The sequence below is a fragment of the Ochotona princeps genome, chromosome 9 (genome assembly GCF_030435755.1).
Source record: "Ochotona princeps isolate mOchPri1 chromosome 9, mOchPri1.hap1, whole genome shotgun sequence".
NCBI classification, from domain to species: Eukaryota; Metazoa; Chordata; class Mammalia; order Lagomorpha; family Ochotonidae; genus Ochotona; species Ochotona princeps.
This window is the reverse complement of record NC_080840.1, coordinates 4,701,673-4,719,732: the sequence shown is the minus strand read 5'-3', so window position 1 is coordinate 4,719,732 and position 18,060 is coordinate 4,701,673. Positions and strand designations below refer to the sequence as shown.

Sequence of the window (18,060 nt, the reverse complement as noted above, 5' to 3'; positions counted from 1 at the left end):
TCAGAGCAAAAATGTCAACCCCTGCCTATCCTCATGCACATGTTAGGTCACCACACACAACCAAACTGGCCCTCTTTAGTTTGGAACTCCCAAGAAGGACATAAGATTAATATTCTTGTGTTCAGTTCATTTCGTGAAGGGTGGGAAATAGGGATGAAACAAGGTTACTGGGTCACATTTCCCGATGGGCTGACAACAGCTCCAGGAGCAACTCCTGTTCTCAGAAGTCAAGGAAAGGCTGAAACAGCCGCAGTCAGGTAGCACAGCCTTGGTAGGCCTGTAGGCAGGCCGCTTCTCACGGTCTCTGCTCAGGATCTGCCTGAGGAAGTATCAAATTTATGAAAGGACTGTTGGTGAAATAGACTTTTATTCAAAGTAGATTAGAATGACTGTAGCCATAGACTTCAAGTCAGTGCTGGGCTGGGCTGGAGCCAGGAGCCAGGGCTTCATCCTGGTCTGCCCTGCAGCTGTCAGGAACCTATGTACTTGAGTCATTTTTCCACAGCTTTGCTACAGATATTTGCAGCGAGCTGGATTGGAACTACAGCTACTGTAGCTTGATCCATTGTACCACCATGTCAGGCCCTGTCTATAAAGTTCTTGATGCTCAGTATACCGATTCGAACTCCTAAATAGAATGGAAACTCTAGGGCAGTCAGTAGCAGTTGCCTGGGTTGAGCCCTTTACTTTTTCCTACCAAATAAGAAGCATTTCATAAATGCTAGCTACAATACTAACATTTGTCACAATGATTACAGTTCACATTTTAAAGAACTAGGATAATATTCAGAGAAATCAGTTGTTTAGTATTAATGCAAATAGTACAAACTGAAGAATTTGGCCTCTGAAGGGACTCACTGTTTTTCTTCTCCCTCCAAAAAAAGTTATAAACAAGATTTAATGTTAGACAATGCATGAACAAACTTTTCAGTGCTCATATTTACATTGGTGTTTCATTTATCTTTTTTTCTTTTTGGAATGCTACCAAATGTTAGGGTTGGGTATTATAGAGGAATATGAATATGATGTGATTCGTTCATTTTATGGTGCCTTTTTTTCTTACATGTAGAAGTAAGTAATGTCTTTTTCCAATAGGAATTTTGACAACTTAAGATTGTCTAAATGTATTGAGGACTAAAGAGAACCTTCAAAGAGAGAGAAAGATGAAATCATGCGGGTGTATCTGTTGCAGACGATCCCTCCTTAAATTCTGTGAGGCTGAAAATAAGTTTGAAAAGACATCCTGATAAAGAAGTAAATGGAATCAGAAGTTATGAAAACAAAAATGCCAAATCCCCGTGCAGGAAGAGGCTGTTAGCGCAGCTTATGGCAGGTAGAGCCCCGGGTCAGCTGAGAAGCAGGAGCACCAAGGGGCTTCGGGTGATCCCATGACACATGATCTGGTCCTCCCTGACTCAGCTGTGCTCAGCAGTGGAGAGCAGGGTGTTCAGTCCCACAGTCAAGCTGCCACACACAGGGCCAACCTCAGGGAGTATAGTCCTCTCGGGTACCAGGAGTCCCCAGATATAGGGTCTGTTCTCTCTCTTTTCTTTCCCATTACTGTCATAAGAAAGCTGTTGTAAACAAGGTGTGACATTCATAGACAACTCAATTCTTGAAAAGAAGAATTAACACACATCTGTAATATACAAAGCATGTAGGAAGCTTCAGACACACTGAGTGACCAGAATTCATCAAATAGAAGATGAAGTAATTAAATATTCAAGTGAGTAAGAAGACCAGACATCCATAAAGGCCAAACCAATTCAATTACTGAGGAGTTAATAGATGGCTAAGTAGGCTGTGATGAAGAGCCAAGTGACAGGCAAGCTGGAGAGAGGGATCTCCAGAAAGGGAATGCAGTGTGCGGAGAGAGGGAAGGGGGCAGGCATTGTGCTGCTGCAGTGGTCCAAGCTGTCATCACTCCCCTTCTGCATGCTTGCTGATGTGTCTGGGGAAGCAGTGGACAATGACACAGGTGCCTGAGTCCCTGCCACCCGTTTAAAAGACCTTGAGTATGATTCCAGGCTCCTGACTCCTGCTCGGCCCATCTCCAGCCAGGAGAGGTTAAGAGGTTGAAGAACTGCCCCATAAGTCTCTGCCTTGGGAATAATAAGTACTTTTAAAGGGGCCAGGAGAGGAAAGAATATTTTTTTTCTTAAAAAAGAAGAAACCATGAAGACATATGGGTTGTAATTCACATTGAAAGGGATGCTGTACTTTCTACCATTGTCTATACCTACGATGTCATGATACACTTTAAATAGCTGAATGATGGACTTGTAACTTACTGAAAGACTGTAGTGATCATATGGGAGAAAACAGTGGGCAGAGGAAAGGTTAAATAGGGAGAGTGGAAGGAGAAATCCCTGTGCCTGTGGAACCATATCATGAAAGAAATAATATACAAGATAAGTTGGTTCTGCAAGAAAAAAATGAGTAAACATAGTTGCACAGATTTCTTGTCAAAAGGATAAACTTGTGGCTCCTGCACTTCAGGCAGAGCTGCCATGGTGTGGGGAATTCAGCTGTACAGGAGGCAGACATGCCTTCCAGCTTTGGTCCTTACCTGAGCATCCTTGGATAGTTCAGTCACTTTTGAGAGCTTTGTCTTCTATAAAAGGAAATATCTTCTTCATGTGGAATTGTTACAAAATGTTAGATGAGATTATATGTAAATTATGTATATATAGTTTCAATTAATGATAGTGATTACAGACATATTTTGTATGTATTAAGCTAATTAGTAATTCCTCTTCTGAAATTCATACAATAGTCAAACCACATTTTCGTTCTTGCTGCTTGAAGCCCCTCAGCTGGATTTATCTACAGTTGCTTCCCAAGGGGAAAGTTCATGTTCAGCACAGTAGCTTGTGAGTCATAAATGTTCTGGATACTTGCTGAATGTATGACTACAGCCTGAACTTAGTCTTCATTTTATTTAAGTCTGTTCAGCGTGTATTTTAGTTCTTAACCTTTAGAAGTGGAGTGAAATGAGGGAGTACCTCTTGTTCATGTGTATTCACTACTAGCTCTTTGACTTTTCTAAATTGCCTAGACACATTGGTGCTCTCTCTCTCCCCGCCGCCCCGCCACCGTATGTATGTTTATATATATATAACAGTTTATTCAGTCAGTGTTTTAATGTGTATATGAGGTATTTGTGTGTGTGTGTATAAGCCATTCAGAATAGGGAGTAGAAACACATCAATCAATAAAATCTTTATTGCTGCCTCTTTTATACAGCTAACATTTGAATGAGAAGAAGTTAACTGTGAGCATATATTTAAAAGGTGAGAAGTTCTATAGAAAACACTAGAAGGTAAAGTCCGTCAGGCCTGCGGGGTAGAGAACTGCAGTTCTCATCTCCAAGGATCACCTTGATATGACATCATTTGAGCAGACTGAAAAAAGTTATCCATGGGGATGTTTATAGGTAAGGGGTTTTTTTAAGATTATTTTATTTTATTGGAAAGTCAGATATACAGAGAGGAGGAGAGACAGGAAGACCTTTTGCCATTCGATTCACTCCCCAAGCGGCCATGAGGCCAGAGCTGTGCTGATCCAAAGCCAGGAGCCTCTTTCAAGTCTCCCATCTGGGTGCAGGGTCCCAAGGCTTTGGGCCATCCTCAACTGCTTTTCCAAACCACAATCAGGGGGCTAGATGGGAAGTGGGGCCACCGGGACATGAACCAGCACCAATGTGGGATCCCGGTATATGCAAGGAGAGGACTTTAGCCACTAGGCTACCATACCGGGCCCTTGGTGAGCGTGTTTTAGGCAGATGTTATAGTTGGTGAAAAAGAATAATTCCCATTTTTTTTGTCTTAAGAAAACAAGAGGGCCCGGCGTGATAGCATAGTGGTTAAGGTCCTTGCCTTGAACGCCCGGGGATCCCATATGGGTACCAGTTCTAATCCCTGCAGCTCTACTTCCCATCCAGCTCCTGCTTGTAGCCTGGGAAGGCAGTTGAGGACGACCCAAAGCCTTGGGACCCTGCACCAATGTGGGAGACCCAAAAGAGCTTCTGGCTCCTGGCTTCGGATTGGCTCAGCTCCAGCCATAGTGCTCACTTGGGGAGTGAACCATTGGACAAAAGTTCTTCCTCTCTGTCTCTCCTCCTCTCTGTATATCCGTCTTTACAATAAAAATAAATGAATATTAAAAAAAGAGAAAAGATAAAATTACTGTCATCTGACATGTGGGAAGACAGCAGATTTAGGGACAAAATGAGAGGGTCCATTGGTGTTCTTCGATTTGACGTGACTACTACAAGTTGAAATGTGGAACACTTATTACACAGATGTAGAAATGGTCCTGTGTAGAAGGTACAGATTTGCAAGAATTGTTTTAATTATGTTTCAGGTGAAAAGGTGAGATAAATTTGTACGCCAAGGGATCTGATAAAGTTTTGAACTATAGACTGTTTCTGTTTCAGGAGGAAAGGTGAGTGGTTGCCTGACCGGTATTCAGTGAGATAGGAAGAGTATCAGGAAGCATGCTGGAAGCAGAGAAAGTCAAGGACGAGGCAGTGGTCCGGGGCCGTGAGCACTGAGCACTGATTCTTGAATTTAGTGAGGGCTGAAGAGTTCAAGGACTGCGTGTGAGGATTGCACTGGACTGGACTCAAAACTGAAAGGAAATCTTAGTCAAAATGAAACTTATCATGTGAACTTTTTGTTCAATGGCAAGATGGTAGAGTGTGGCATTGGTTGCTGTTGAAAGGAGGTAAGAGCGGCGGCCAGGATTGATTGACAGACCTCTGGTCTGATTGATCATCTGCCCATATGCGGAAGTCACCATGACTCAGGACGTTGAAGCAATGGGGAGATTCCCAGCCAGGTGTTTGTTCTGACTGCTGAAGCCTGAAGGTCTGGAAATGCAGTGATGTGTGTGTCTTGGTAAGGGTGGGGTTAGCGAAGAGAACAGCCCCCTTCTAACCCCAGCACTCCCTTAGCTGAAATCATGAAAAAATTGAAGGGAACTGTGGGAAAGATTTGCCACTAGAGTGCATCAAGTTTCTGTTGAGCAAAAGATGACTTTGAAGAAGAGTTTTAGAATATACAGAGGTTTGTGCTGGAATGGGCGCTGAATGTCAGTGCACAGCGAGTCAGAGTTGGACAGGGGCATGTTGAGGCATGAAGAGTGAGCTTGGGGTGCCAGTCCGTGGCTCAACTGGCTAATCCTGTCTGCAAGCATGGCATCCCATATGGGTGCCTGTTTGTATCCAGGCTGCTCCATCGTTCACTGCTTATCAACTGGGAAAATAGCATGGCTCAAGTCCTCGGGCCCCTGCGCCCCCAAGGCAGACCTGGACGAAACGACTGGCTCCTGGCTTCAGTTTAGCTCAGCTCTGGCCATTGAGGCCAGTTGGGGAGTGAACCAGCAGGTGAAATATCTTTCGCTCTGTATCTCCTTGTCTCTATAAATCTGCCTTTACTAAATAAATACATAAATAAATAAAGGGTCCCTTGGTGATCTGAGGCCAGGGAGCAAGTCTCGGTGTCTTTGGGAGAGGCCCACTCTGCAGCTGTCACAGGAATCCAGGCATCTCCAGCACAGTGTAGTTCTTGCTTACTTTTAATATTTTAATTTTATCTATAAATGAAGAGATTTTCATGTTTTCTCCCTATTTTTAGTTTATCCTTGGGAAATAGGACATGTCTTCAGTTAATAGACATTTGAGGTGCGTAAAATGAAGTGCTGCAAAAGCAATTCCGATGGAACTGACAGCGTGAGAACGGGGCTCAGCTGCTCGCAGCGCCTCGGCTTGGTGACAATCTTGCAATAAATAGTCAGGAACTGGGGGAAATGATAGCGAATGTCAGTTGAAAGTTTTCACTTGTCAAAACTGAGATTGTCTTGTCACCACACCGTCGCTGAACCAGGTGGTGTGGCTCTTATCCCTCTGCTCGTTGGAAAGCATGCTTTGCCTCCATTTCTCCTTCTCTATCCTTAACTGCATTAGAGTGCATCGCAGACAAGTTCCCAGCCCGCACTGATGTTCATTTAATCAGGAAGGATTGTTTTGGTCGGAAAGCAGTTGTTAGGGTCTTCTGCATATTAGTCTGTACTTGTCCTCTCTGGTTTCAGATTAAGCAATTGAGAACCATCTCAAAGGAATTTTATCTGTGTAACAGAGTTGAAATTGCAAGAACCTCAAGATTTTGTTGGTCTGAAGAGTCATTATGTTAGTGACATGTGACCTTTGAAAGAAGACTGAGGTTCATTTAATGTAGCAGAGTATTAAGGAAACATTAGTCAGTTGAACAAGATGAGATGTTTGGACTCCTTTGAGGCTGGATTCCAAGAATGAGCCAGAAGGGAACCCGGCCAGCTTGTCAAGCAGCCCTTGGTTGGGCAGGGGAACAAGCGGAGCCAACTAGAGATTGATTCTGTGGACGCTGCATTACAGCAGCGGCCCTGGTCTAGAAGATGGCTCAGCCATCGATACTAATGTGTTGGGCTTTTTTATCAGATTTGAGTCTGATGTTCCTTCTCAGTACAAGGAAACCGTTGTACTTTAGTGACATTTTCATCCTTAAAGCTACAGAGGTTAAGTATTAAACCTTAGGGTATGTTCCTAGGATTTTTTTATCTTATTTTTATGCTCTGTTTATCATTTTTTGAATTTGTATATTATGATTTGAGAGAAAATTGACCAGTGTGAGAAGTGGGGAAGGGCAGGGATGGGTGAGATGCCCACAAGAGGCCTCGGTCAGTTGCAGGTCACCGTACTTGTGAGGCCCCGAGCTTCACTGAACCCTGGCTGCTGTTTCAGGAGATGGTGTGTGGGTGCTCCTCAGGGACAAACCAGAGAGATTCTAGAAGAGCAGCAGTACATAGGAGATAAAGTGGCAGGTGGCCTACCATGTGTAGCAAAACACACCTTTGGCATACCCACTCAGAATGCAGCAATAGTAGCATCCTGAGGTGTGAGTGTAGGTGCCACCACGTCCAGGCAGGAGATGCAGCCTGTCTAAGCTTTAGTGCCTTACCTGCAAAAGTGTGACAATGCTTTTGAACTAAGTGAGGTCATGTGCATGAGACCCTGCTGGCATGGCAGATCCTCTAAGAATCCGGTTGTAAGTTTAAAGACCATTAAAAAAAAAACACTATAGCTCTGTGTGCCACTGAAAAGATGGCACATTGCCGTGTGGTATGATAGGTCAGCTGTAGAAGCCACTGTTTTATTCCTAGGCAGCATTTAATGGGGCCAGTGGGGCTCACACAGCACATTCCAGAGAGTTCTCTTTATGATCACTATGTTATACTGTGTTTCATTAACTTGTGGGGATAGGATTAAACAGGGTAACGAAGTGAAGCTGTTTTCTGCATAGAGAGGACGCAGCCTGTATGAGCAGCACTGTGGCCCAGGTATCTTATCAGTGCTTAGTAGCTCTAGCTCATAGCACTAACTGCAGACATCCAGATTTGTCCCCGTTTTCTGCCTCCATCCTTTGCATATACTGCTTCTCCTGCAGAGAAGGCCCTTGCTGCCACTGCCTCAGCCCGTCCCTCCTCATCCTTTTAACCACCTTCATCCTCATGGTCTTCTAGAACACTCCGCAGGCTTGACATGCTCCAGGTAGCCACTTGTGACATGCCTGACACACCAGAGCAGCAGAGCTGCCCCTTCTCCATATATCTGTGTACAAACAGGGTCTTTTAAGGAAGGAGGATGAGAAATAATGAAAACACACCTAACCCTGGGCAATTGCCAGCATCGTCTGTAGAAGTGGCAGGTGAAGGACGATGGGACATGGCTGGAGCAGGGGAGAAAAGGCCACCTCTGATAGCAGATGTGAAGATTCACCCCCAAACATGCAATACCAAAGGAACACGGCTCCATCGCTGTGGTTCTTCTCAGAGGAGCTGCATACTGTGCTGTAGACATTGTAGTCGATGGTTGGTCTCTGGGGTCAAGTACCGAGAAAGGAAACGGGCGAGAGCCGGGCGTGGGTGTAACCAGCACTGGTGGCCTTTGCAGTCACATGCGTCCCGCTCTCCTGTTGACAGTGAGATGTCAGGCAGACGTCACAGCTTTTCTCCTGCGCAGTGTCCCTGTCACACACTGGGGATGCTCAGCTGCTGGGTAACTCCCAGTGTCATCTCAGCAGCGAGCATGTGGTGGCCAGCTGCAACTTGGATCATACACCTCGGGTTGTCACTTCCTAAGCTGTAACTTCCAGATGAGCTGGATCATTTTCCATTCTGATTGGAACCATCTTTCCTGACTATATGGAGTTGGAATGGTGGGGATATTAGTTTCCACAACAGTCCAAAATAGCAACTTCAGAATGATTGTTTCCCTACAAAGTAAGTAGAGTATGAAAGAGGAAAGATGGAAAGGGTGTGTACGAGTTCCTCTTCAGATACTCGGGATGCTATGGTTTAATCATTTCGAGTTTTTCACGGGTCTGAGTAAATCAAAACAAAAAGTTGCCCCTCCAGACGTTGCGTATGTGTATGCTGTCTGCTGTCTGCACAGTGGCAGTACTGACAGGCTCATTTCTGCCTTGACCTCTTCTGTAGCAGGATGTTGGAACATAGATGTGCCAGTGCTTTGCAGAGCTCCTCGGTCCTCTTTGAGCACCGATGGTCCAGCAGCCCTGCTGCAGCACTCCGTCCCGGGACTGGAACTATGTGGCTGTTGTGCTGCGCTTCCTGCTGGCAGTGCAATAGTGCTGCATCTCTGCCCAGTTTCAACGCAAAGTGCTCACAGTTCGTTCACATAGCATTCACTTCTCTGGTAGGAAAAGAGTTCAAGCAGAATTGAAGTCTCTGTGGTTCACTGTCCATCTGTTGAGAAGAAGTGGGGAGACTGTTTGCTCCTCCTCCACGCCCGCAGTGCCCTGGCCAGCTCTGCCCCAGCTGCTGGCCTGCAGTTCTAGCACTGTGCACAGCCACTCAGCCTGCTTCTCTGCACATGCTCAGTCCACCCAGAACAAGTTCTGTCTTCTATTCTTATTTGCGGTTTAGAAGCTTACCATGTATTCCTTAAATTGTCCTGTTTGAGATTCGGATATACTTTTGTATCAAAATTGGAGAAAAAGAGAGGGCCTTGATAATCCTGGAGTATAGGCTTCTGTGTTAGGGCTCTGTCATCTTAGTGGGAATTCATTTGTTTTGAGCCCTGCTGTTTCCTAGTTGTCTGTTTAAGAATGCTTTCAAACTCACAGATCGTTTTGTCCTGTGTCTCCTTTTGTTCGCTGCAGTGGTGCTGGTTACTATGATTACGGACATGGGCTCAGTGAGGAGAGCTACGATTCCTACGGTGAGTGACTGGTCAGAGCAACCTAATGTGGAAATGCAACATGGCCGCAGGAAGCCCCGACAGATCTACCTGGAGGAAAAATGCATCAAGACACTCTGCCTAAGAAATAGAAGCTTTGTTTCAGTTCATTTGTGTGTATCTTGCTATTTCCAGAGGTTCCTTACTTCATAAATTTAGTATTTAGAGAGAACTGAAGATTTGCAGAAAATGAAATGGGTTCAGATGCTGAGTTAGATTTTCTGTTGGGTTGCCTGCCGTGTGCTGCTGCCCACATTCATGGACAGGGTGCCAGGCTGCTGATGCGTGATAGCATGGGTCTTTGTGGAAGGTCCTCACCTCTTGACAGGAAAAGGAAGTGAAGCCATTGAGACAGTGTCTCTAAAATGGTTCTACTTCTTTATTCATTTATTCATTCTCAAACCCAAATTCTCGAGAACAATCACAGGGGAGTCATTCCGTAAAGATTACAGAAGCACTGAGGCGGGGAAGAGATGCTGGGCTGTGTCGGGCTTCAGGGAGACCAGCCGACCCACACAACGCAGCGCAGCTGCTGAAGATGCTGAAGAGCCCATGTCTAGAGTCTGAGTAGGAGGAAGATGGCAGACTTGATTAAAAGAATTGGTGACCTTAGAATGTGACCCTTTAGTGAGTCATCGAGGCCATGGGCAAATCGGGAGAGCAGTTGGTACTTTTGCCGGCATTGTCTAAATGCACAGAAAGCTGCTCTGCGTGTGGCTTGTGAAGTACATTGTTGTATCACCTGCCTGAAGCCATGATGCCTGCCTCTTGAGTGTTTTTTTCTTTTCATTTTTTCCTTCTTTTGGTTATCTGTAACAGCGCTTAAGAGAAACTCACTAGTTTGCTGAATGCTGTCTACTAAAATTGATGCAAGTTAACTGGAGGGAGTGACATTGATTGCATGTTTATATCAAAGAAAGAGGTCATTTTAAGCATTTTTCCTTCACAGCTTTTTAAATTGGTCTCTGTGGACACATGGCTTTTAAATGGCTCTGTGTGCAGCAGGGATGTTAACTGTTTGCTGTCAGAGAGCTGTAGGCACCTCACTGGAAGTCCCGCAGTGCAGCAGTAATCTAGAGGGAAGGTCTGCCGATGTCGTTGTGTAGTGTGGGTTTAGAAACGCTGAGGGAAATTGTACATGGTGTGGTTTGGGTCATTTCCTGACTCGAGAGTGTAACTGAGATGTGATCTTTCACACAGTACACGTTTTCAGAAGGGCCTGAGGGGAGGGGGAACATCTCTCCCAATCTTCAGATTCCTCATATTGTTCTTAGTCCTTTTATCCTCACAAAGTTTTATCTGTGTTTTTTGGTTTTGCTTTTAGGAGTAATCTGGGTGATCTTGTTTCCCTTCTTGTAATGTTTACCAAAAGGCAGTGCAATTGATTGAGTGGACTTCTGAGCTTGTTAGGCTAACCAAAAGAAAGTTCTTGCAAAGTTGATTACTATTTAAGGAACAAAATCACTTTTCCTCTGTTGGTAGGGTTCTTTAGTGAGGCAGTCACTTTCCATTGTGTTTGTAATTTTTTTTGATAATTCCTTGTTGTCTCGCCTCCCCCCAGAGCATCAGGGATGCATATATATAGTTAAGTACATTTGCCATCGGTTGAGCGTTGTTAGAGTCTAACATATGAAGCTGACGGCATCCCTGGCAGTCATGTAATTATGATTCCTCTTGCTGGTTTCAGGGCAAGACGAATGGACTAACTCAAGGCACAAGGCACCTTCGGCGAGGACGACGAAGGGCGTCTACAGAGACCAGCCATACGGCAGATACTGATTGTACTGTCTGATGTTGTGAAATAGCCAATCTCCACCAGTCCTGTATACTGTTCAAAGTAATTTTTTCTATGAACAATCCCTTTTTAAATAAATCAAAATGCTTAAAAATCTGAATGGATGGAATTTAAAACTACTTTGTTGAAACACCAACCTGGGCAGAAAAAAAAAACAGACATGTAAAAATTTGTTATTTCTACTCTGTATATGAAAAAATAGGTCATCAAAAGGAAAAAAAATAACTTTGATTAATTAGTGTTAAACAAAAAATAGGTTTACTAAATATGTTAATCCATTCTTTTAATATAAGCCTCACCTTTTATTTTAAGGGTTTCCATAGAATTTAGTTATTTTATCTTTCAGCAATATGCTATTTTTTTTCTCTTGCCAACATGCGTAAAAAGGGAAACCAATTACAAGTGCAAATAATGTTGTATTCTTTTGTAACTCAAGTCTTGAAATGTTCTGTAGTGTTGAGCAAAGTCCTCTCTTGCTTGATACTAAATAAACTTTTGAAAGAAATTTCGTGTGTGTGAGCTAACAATTTCATGTTTTTTTCTTATTTAAAAAGGCTTTCATAAATAGTTGTAAACAGGGAAAGAATTCATTTAACAATGCTTGTCATAACAGGGTCACACTAAACATTGTACAACTTACTTTAAAAACGGTATAAAAATAAATGTACCATTATATACTTACCGTAGATTTAAATGCTGTATAAAGAGTCCAGATGTTATCTAGCTGCTTGAGTGGCACGTTAAAACGATGCAAAACCAAATCTTGTTTAAAAACTGGTTTTAAAATAACTACTGGATTTTCTGAAAAAAATGTGATCAGTATTCATCTTGTTGAGCATTTTTTCACTAGTGCAACTTTGGATTTTTTATGAGAATTTTGGTACCTTAATGAACACCTCGCTCCATGCTGGAAGCAATGAGCACAAAGCTTTTAAAGGCATTCTGACTTGACTAATTGAGGTCGCACTCGCCAAGGCTGAGGATGTGTAACCCTTAAACGGTCTTCATTTCCAAAGGTAAATAAATCAAATAAGATTTTAATCTCAATTAATTTCTCTTAATATAACTAATAAAGACAGGGAGATTACAACCTAGCAAATGTCATTATCCATTTTAGAAAAGTTTTAAGATCACCTAAATTCTCATTTTAAAAAGTTTAATTTGTTTTAGTAGTCTAAAAAGCCTTAGTTTAGTCAGTTTAATTGGGGCCAATTATTCCCTATTAAACAAATGTAAAACCTCATAACTAGTTATTTGTAATACATTATGTTTGGTTAGTATTTGAGGACACTTCTTAAAACTGACAAATATTTAATAAAGTTTTTTTAATCGTTTTACTTACGTTTTAAGTGTAGATGATATAAAATGTTTAATTTTTCTTCTTGAAATGTTTCCTTCTGTTTTGAGTAAAATGATCTTTTCTTTTGTTAGGAGATAGCAGCCGTCTGGGGATGGCAGAGGAGTGGTGGTGCACCTGCAGAGGACGCAGGTGAGGCCCCATGTGCCTGGGCTGCCCGCAGCGGGAAGGAGGAACTTGTTCTGGGAGTGTCTCAAGTCACGTGCCAAGTCTCCGAGGCTGGGTCCCAGGCACCAGTCCTAGCAGTTTGGGCAGAGTAACTCCTCAGGTAAAGGTTTATATCCCCCCAGTATTTAAATATGTGAATTACCTTCTTAAGTAAAAATAGTTAGCATGAAATAGTCTTCTAAATTATTGAAAATAAAAAGTAGTTTCCCCAGAAGAACAGTAAACTTCCTTCGGGAGTAGGGAGAGGAGCTTTCTCTGGTCCTTGCCTGCTTCCAACTTTGGGTCCCCACCCCCCCTCTCGTAATAACCATCAGGAGCGCTCCAGAAACCCCTCAAAACAAACAAACAAAACGAGAATAGATAGAGAACAACAAGGAAAGCTTAGAAACAGACAGGAAACGGTCAGCGGGGATGCACTTATACCTCACTGGGTGGGACACAAAGATTAGTTACTCCTCACTGGGGTATGGAAGATTTCTCTGCACACCCCTCCTAAACATGCTCACCTAAACTGTTGACATATATCCTGTTAGAATTATAGAGTTAGACCACCTGAAAAACAGCCAGGTTCAGCGAAAACGTGCTTCAATGCTATAAACTGCTAAATACTAAAATTAAAATAGGCATGAGACAGCTGAATAGCAATCTAAGCCATTTTAAGGTGTATAGAACACGGTTGAATATAAACCAAAATTGAAATGTCTATGAAGAAGTCACAGGTTGTGGTTGAGAACCTGCATTTTCCTACTAACATATTAGTTAATCAATACCATGTCAATTAATGCCATAATGTTGTAAATGGTTGGAAATATTTTGTTGGGGCTTTTAATTGATTGGGATGATACTCTGCCGGCTCTACCTTTGGACCAGAGATGGTCTCACCAAGAAACCGTTGAACTTACCAGGACAATAAGATGCTGGACTTTATGCTTGGTAAATACCTCCAATGAAAGAATGCCAACTGAATTTGAACTATGGAAATGCAACAAGGTGGAGCAATCCATCGTGGGGGGAGGGTTTTGGGAGGGGCGGGGGAAATCCCAGTGCATAAAAAAATGTATCATATAATGCAATGTAATTAGTTTTTAAAAAAAGGAAATGCAATAAAAATATATGTTAAAAAAAAGTAGTTTTCCAAACTTAATATTTTCGTATGAACATGCCCACACATCCACACATACATTGCCAAAATTACACAGATATGCACAAAGTTTTCAATTCTAATTATCTCAGTCTAGTGGAGGCATGTATTTTTTCTGGGGGGGGGGGTCTTGATTCTGTGAGGCAAACTACCACTGCTAGTAAATATATAATGTATTTTGTAAAATTATTTAATAAAATTTCTAAAAATCTAGGGATCTGTGAAAAAAAGATATTAATCTTTTTGGGTATCTTTGCCTTGCTCTACCCCAGCAAAGCCACAGTTTTGGCCAGTGAACTGGGACACACTGCTACCAGGCGCACAGCACAAGGAGGTGTGCAGTAAACGGGCAGACCCCGGTGGGCGGTGCAGGGCCAGGAGGTCAGCCTCAAGCTGCATCTCTGCCTTCTGTGTCGCTGCGTTTGCCTTTCTCCTCAGCTGCAAGACTTCAGATACTTAAGGCAACGACCCCCAAGCCTTAGCGGGTATGTGGTACATAGGTCCAGTGAGAGCTGCTGAGGAAGAGCAAGTGCAGGAATGGAGCTGGAATGTAAACACTAGCAGGGAGCGCTCCTTGGTGGTGGCTGGTCTCTGACTGTTGCAGCGGAGGTATGTGCTTCTGTAACAGCTATTTCAGCAGGAAATGTAAATCTGGGAAACAGAAAACGGCCCATTATTTCGTAGGCAGTCTGTGTGCTTGATTCAAACTCTAAAGCTTCCATAAAAGAATGCCCTGCCTCCAGATACCATAGGAAACTGTTAAGATAGTTTATCCTTAAGCCTACATACACACCTGCCAGCACTGTTTTCATGTACATGACATTACACTGTTTCCTCTTTGGTTCAGTCTAGAGTCTATCTTAGAGTTTACTTTCTCTTATTTGTAATGTAAGCCCACGTTTTGATTAGCTGAGTAATACTTGTCTGAATGAGCCGTAACAAACAACTGTGTTTCTAATGTGTTTTTCCTTCTTAAATACAGTGATAAGAAAAAGGGCTTAGATTCAGTTTTTGCACATGTATGCATACATGTATGTGTGCAATAAATTTCTAAAGTAGATTTTCCAGGTTATTATAACTTACTTCTCAGACAAGTCATGTTGTGTCTTAATATGCTTTGGGAAAAGAAGCAAACTCTGTAGCTATATGAATGCATTCCTCTATGTAACAGTTGAGACCTGTAGCCACACACATTTGAGTGTTACCTGCTCCAAAGTGGCATCTGCATAGTCTCCTTTGTGGGGCACGGGGTAGACATGTGCCTGGCTGGGTGCTGTGGGAGCTTGCACAGAGATACAGGGCATGTGGTTCTTGCACAGACACCACAGGACTTATCTCAGTCTTTACCAGGAAAAGCCAAGTCCCAATTCTTACTCTAACTTATACTGGTCCCTTCTCACTAGCAGCACCTGTGTATATGAGCAGGTGTGTTTCAGGGGCTGGCCTGTTGCAAGCCGAGTCAGTGCCCAGCGCTGCAGGTATCCCAGAGGAAGGCAAATCAGCCTTTATTTTGAGAGGCCCTTGCTTCCCCAAGGAAACAGACAAAACCCGGTAGTATTTCCTCCACAGTGCCTTTGCCCATTTTTCCTCTTCTCTGCTTATCCGTATCTTGCCAGTTCATGAGGTCTTCCCCACATTCTTCAGACAGGAGGGTCCCTCTCTTCTGAGCCTGAAGGTACTGGCTCAGAGCCCTGTGTTAGCACTTACCTAATCTCAACCTGATGCTGACATGTGGTTGTCCTATGGAGTTACGAATGAGGCTTCTGTATTTGTTAACCTTTCAAGCACTGCTCACAAGCGATTCAGAAAATATTCATTGGTTATTTAAATGTCTGTTGAGTTACTATGTTTGAGGATTGGCTTGTCTAAGTATTAGGCCATAACATTGTTTGCATCTAATTGATGCTAACTTTATGCAGAGGACAGTGGTGCTAGCTCTTCCTGACGCTCTGTCCCAATGAAAGGCTGAGTGAAGGCAGAGTTGCCGTTGGGCAAGTGTGATGGACTTGATCTGTGGGTTCTGGGAGGAGATGCGACCTGGAAGGACTCGTGAAATCCAACATCTTACAAGCAGGCCAGGGGAAGAGAAGTGTTAGGTATAGCAGACTGACAAGGTGGGGCATAGTGCTGAGCAAGTCGTGAAAGAACATTGTGTGTCGGGGAAATCAGACAAGAGAAGACAAACAGAGGGAGACGCATCAGGCCGGAAGCAGCTGACTCTAGGGAGCCGTGCTCCGTGTGCTGGGTTTCCCAGAGCTCCCCTAGGAGGAGGCACAGGCAACCAGAGGCATGAAAGGAAGAGGACCAGGCCTGCCTCTCTTCTTGGAGCGGGTTTATGTATGAGGAACTTCAATATGTATTAGAAGCTTCATGAAAAGCAAGGCATTGCCATTCTGAAACCCGGGCCATAAAGGCCACCACGCATAGTGTTGTTATTATGCTAATTATAGTCAATCCTTTATCCTGCCTTTGTGAAACACAAGTAAATATACTATATCTTTAATTTTCATCATTCTGTTTTGCATCATTTTCCATAAAATTATTTCCAGAAGTTTTCTACTTGCCTGATTGCTCTACCTAGATCCTACCATTCCCAACAGCATCCTAAAATTATTATTAGTTTGCAGATGCGTGTAAATGGCTTTTATTTCTCTCTTTCAGGAGTGTGCCCTCTGCCTGTGGACTTCTCAAAGCTGTCGCCTCACCTGCGTGCCTAGTCAGACATGAAGCTGCTTGGCAACTTGGAAATCATCTTCGTTTTTTTCCTGACAATTTGTGTTCTGTGAAATGTTTTCTAAAATGTTATGCTTTTCAATTTGGAAATCCTATTTCTGAAAAAAAAATAACTATACTTTGCTGTCTGCTAATAACAGAAAGAGAATGATTTGTGTAATTGTTAATAAAAGTTACCCACCAGTGCCCATCAGAGGTCTTCCACTCCACAAGGGAAAAAATGTCTTTTTGTATCAGCACAAAGAAGTGTCTCACAGGTGAGAGGCAGGTATAGATGCGACTCGCTGCAAAAAGTCAAGATGCCACACAGATTCCAGATGTGTCTCCTAAGAGGGCAGTTATAAAGGCTTCTCCAGGAAGCTCAGTGGCACTGCAGAGTGGAAGTCTGAGTTTCCACGCCTCTGACACTTGTTACCGCACAGAAGGCTCATAACCCCAGTGGCGAATACTGTTCTGTTGGCTCCCTTTTTATCATTTACTGGTACACTGTGGTGTTAATTCAGCCTTCCTGAGTGAGGAAGGTGTGTTTTGTTACTTTGGCCACTCACACATGGTCCACCTGCCCTTCAAATTTCAACAATGGTTTTACCCATTGTTGAATGTTACCTTTCTTTAAAAATACATTTCCCCAATGCAATGACTTTTTACAGTGCACCATGTATAAAACAGTGTTTTCCACAGAGGAACTGAGTAGTGTAACTTTTGCATATCCTCTTACGGTGCATGTTAAAAACAGAATTCTCTATTCTTGCAGTACATGTCTGTAGCTTTGCAAAATACACATACCTCCATTCCAGAAACACATGGACCTCAACCTGCATGTTCAAGAGAAAACATCTCTAAGCAGAGAGCCGTGAACAGTCAGTGCAGTGTGGGCTTAGGAAAGTTGCATGTGGTCACGTCAGGGACAGCTCAGTGAACATTCTAGTTTGGAATTAATTGAACAGAAACTTGAGAACAAAGCAAACCATGGCAAAATGAAGCAGCTTGAGCTCTGTTCACATGTTTTCCACCTATGGATAAAGCAAACTTACAAGCAAAATCCCATCCAATCTTGTTTCTGTCCCACTTTCCTTGATCTCCTTCTTACTCTTAATATATTTTTAAAGATTTATTTATTTTTATTGGACAGTCAGATATACAGAGAGGAAGATCTGTATATATGAGGAAGACAAATGAAGGGAGATGCATCAGGCCGGAAGCAGCTGACTCTAGGGAGCCGTGCTCCGTGTGCTGGGTTTCCCAGAGCTCCCCTAGGAGGAGGCACAGGCAGCCAGAGGCATGAAAGGAAGAGGACCAGGCCTGCCTCTCTTCTTGGAGCGGGTTTATGTATGAGGAACTTCAATATGTATTAGAAGCTTCATGAAAAGCAAGGCATTGCAGGTTCAAGAAAGAATGACGGGAGAGGTCAGGACCCTCAAGGAGTTCTGGAGGGCTGTGAGCGGACGTGAGAGTGTAGGAGAGCAGAGTTGGGATGTCAGTGATCCAGCGAGAGCACTGCTCACAGGGCTGACCTCAGCATCAGTGACACACAAAACGCGGGGTGTGGCTTAGTCGGAAGCCAGTGCAGT

The 18,060-nt window shown here is 43.3% G+C and overlaps 1 protein-coding gene across 2 annotated transcripts in view; it reads left to right on the top strand.

The window, feature by feature from the left end:
* The window catches only part of KHDRBS3 (KH RNA binding domain containing, signal transduction associated 3), a 161,288-nt gene extending 144,611 nt beyond the window's left edge, over positions 1–16,677 (top strand). The window contains exons 8-11 of one of the 2 annotated variants that reach the window (XM_058668454.1): positions 9,219–9,277; positions 10,983–11,132; positions 12,522–12,579; positions 16,418–16,677. In XM_058668454.1, the coding sequence (XP_058524437.1) occupies positions 9,219–9,277; positions 10,983–11,074 (151 nt within the window). In that variant the 3' untranslated portion in view covers positions 11,075–11,132; positions 12,522–12,579; positions 16,418–16,677. Of the gene's footprint in view, positions 1–9,218; positions 9,278–10,982; positions 12,107–12,521; positions 12,580–16,417 lie in introns of both variants that reach the window. The other variant, XM_058668453.1, reaches the window with a different exon arrangement.
* Positions 16,678–18,060: the final 1,383 nt, after the last annotated feature.